The following is a 1,842-nucleotide window of genomic DNA, read 5'->3' as shown; positions in this document are numbered from 1 at the left end:
CTCCGGTAGGGCGGGATGCCGTGGACCGGGATGCCGGGGACCGGGAATGCCGAGCCGCTCCGGTAGGGCGGGATGCCGTGGACCGGGATGCCGGGGACCGGGAACGCCGAGCCGCTCCGGTAGGGCGGGATGCCGGGGACCGGGATGCCGGGGACCGGGAATGGCGAGCCGCTCCGGCCGGGCGGGATGCCGGGGACTGGGATGCCGAGCCACTCCAATCTCCCAGCCCTGGAGCGGTCCCTTTCCCCCAGCCGTAGCCAGACGGTGCCCGTGGGCTCCGCGGTAGGAGCCAGGGATGCTCCGGGCGCTGCCCTGTGCTGGGGATTAGGCAGCCGTGCAGGGCCGGAGGGATTTGCTCCTCGCTGCCATCTCAAGGCCCGTTACATAACGGGGGGCGGTTGGGGGGGGTGGACACGACACCCCCAAAGCAGGCAGAGGGTCCGGCCGGAGCCCACCATGCCTCCACCCCTGCAGGCCAGAAGGACAACCGGCCCCCGGACAGGTTCCAGCTCACCTTCCCGCTGCGCACCAACTACATGTACGCCAAGGTGAAGAAGAGCCTGCCCGAGATGTACGCCTTCAGCGTCTGCATGTGGATGAAGTCCAACGCCTCCCCCGGCATGGGCACCCCCTTTTCCTACGCTGTGCCCGGGCAGGCTAACGAGCTGGTGCTCATTGAGTGGGGCAACAACCCCATGGAGATCCTCATCAATGACAAGGTACGGCCCTGGGGAGCAGGGAAGGGTGCTGGGCAGGCTGGGGGGGTGGGCAGCATGGGGGACCCCCATGCCCACCACCCTGACCCACCACCCGCAGGTGGCCAAACTGCCCTTTGTCATCAATGACGGCAAGTGGCACCACATCTGCGTCACCTGGACCACACGGGACGGCGTGTGGGAAGCCTACCAGGACGGCACGCAGACCGGCAGCGGCGAGAACCTGGCACCCTACCATCCCATCAAGCCCCAGGGGGTCCTGGTCCTGGGGCAGGAGCAGGTAAGGGCTGGGGGGGAGGTGTGCGTAGGTGTGGGGGTCTCTGCTCGGCTGGTTGCGCCCGAGGGGATGGACGGCGCCGGGTGTTCCCGGGGTGGGACGGGACAGCCCGGCCGTGTGCCCCCCCGTGACGGTGGCTCCTCCGCAGGACACGCTGGGCGGCGGGTTCGATGCCACACAGGCCTTCGTGGGGGAGCTGGCCCACTTCAACGTGTGGGACAGAAAGCTGAGCCCCGGGGAGGTGTACAGCCTGGCCACCTGCAGCACCAAGGCGCTCGCGGGCAACGTCATCGCGTGGGCTGAGGCCAACATCGACATCTACGGCGGGGCCACCAAGTGGACTTTCGAGGCCTGTCGCCAGCTCAACTAGGGCCACGGACAAGCGAGAGAAACCTCATCGGGTTCTTTTTTTTTTTTTTTTTTCTTTTTTTTCTCCTTTTTTTTTTTTTTTTTTTTGCGCAAAACCAACCCAGAACGAAGCCACCCGTCTCATCCCGAGGAGCGGGGATGCCCCCGGCAGCGGGGCCACCCACCCCCGGAGCCCCACGACCCTCTGGTTTCTGTCTTGCCAACGTCCTTCAACGCCTGCGTGCCTTGGCCTGGCGCGGCTGCGCCCCCTCCCGCCGTCCCTGCCCCCCCTAAACCCCCCCCCCCACCGGGCCCGGCCACCCGCTTCGCCGCCGCTGCCTCCCCCCCGCCGGGACAGCCCCGCTTTCCCCGGGCACCGGCGCCTTAAAAGGCTGCGGGGCCCGGACTGGAGCCCCCCCCCTTAGGGCTCTTCTCCCTCCAGCCTGAAACACCCCCCCCCGGGGGGGGTGGTACCCCCGGAGCTGGGGAAGGATTGCAACA

At 67.9% G+C, this 1,842-nt stretch overlaps 1 protein-coding gene across 1 annotated transcript in view; it reads left to right on the top strand.

Annotated features, from left to right (window-relative positions):
- Window positions 1-1,363, top strand: part of NPTX1 (neuronal pentraxin I) — a gene marked incomplete at its 5' end in the record, with an annotated part of 2,280 nt that extends 917 nt beyond the window's left edge. Inside the window, 3 exons of the mRNA XM_010578550.1 lie at window positions 475-719; window positions 817-996; window positions 1,142-1,363. Of these exons, the coding sequence (XP_010576852.1) occupies window positions 475-719; window positions 817-996; window positions 1,142-1,363 (647 nt within the window). The remainder of the gene's footprint in view (window positions 1-474; window positions 720-816; window positions 997-1,141) is intronic.
- Window positions 1,364-1,842: the final 479 nt, after the last annotated feature.

This window comes from Haliaeetus leucocephalus, unplaced genomic scaffold (assembly GCF_000737465.1).
Source record: "Haliaeetus leucocephalus isolate CR32 unplaced genomic scaffold, Haliaeetus_leucocephalus-4.0 Scaffold646, whole genome shotgun sequence".
NCBI classification, from domain to species: domain Eukaryota; kingdom Metazoa; phylum Chordata; class Aves; order Accipitriformes; family Accipitridae; genus Haliaeetus; species Haliaeetus leucocephalus.
This window is presented reverse-complemented; position numbering and strand designations above follow the sequence as displayed.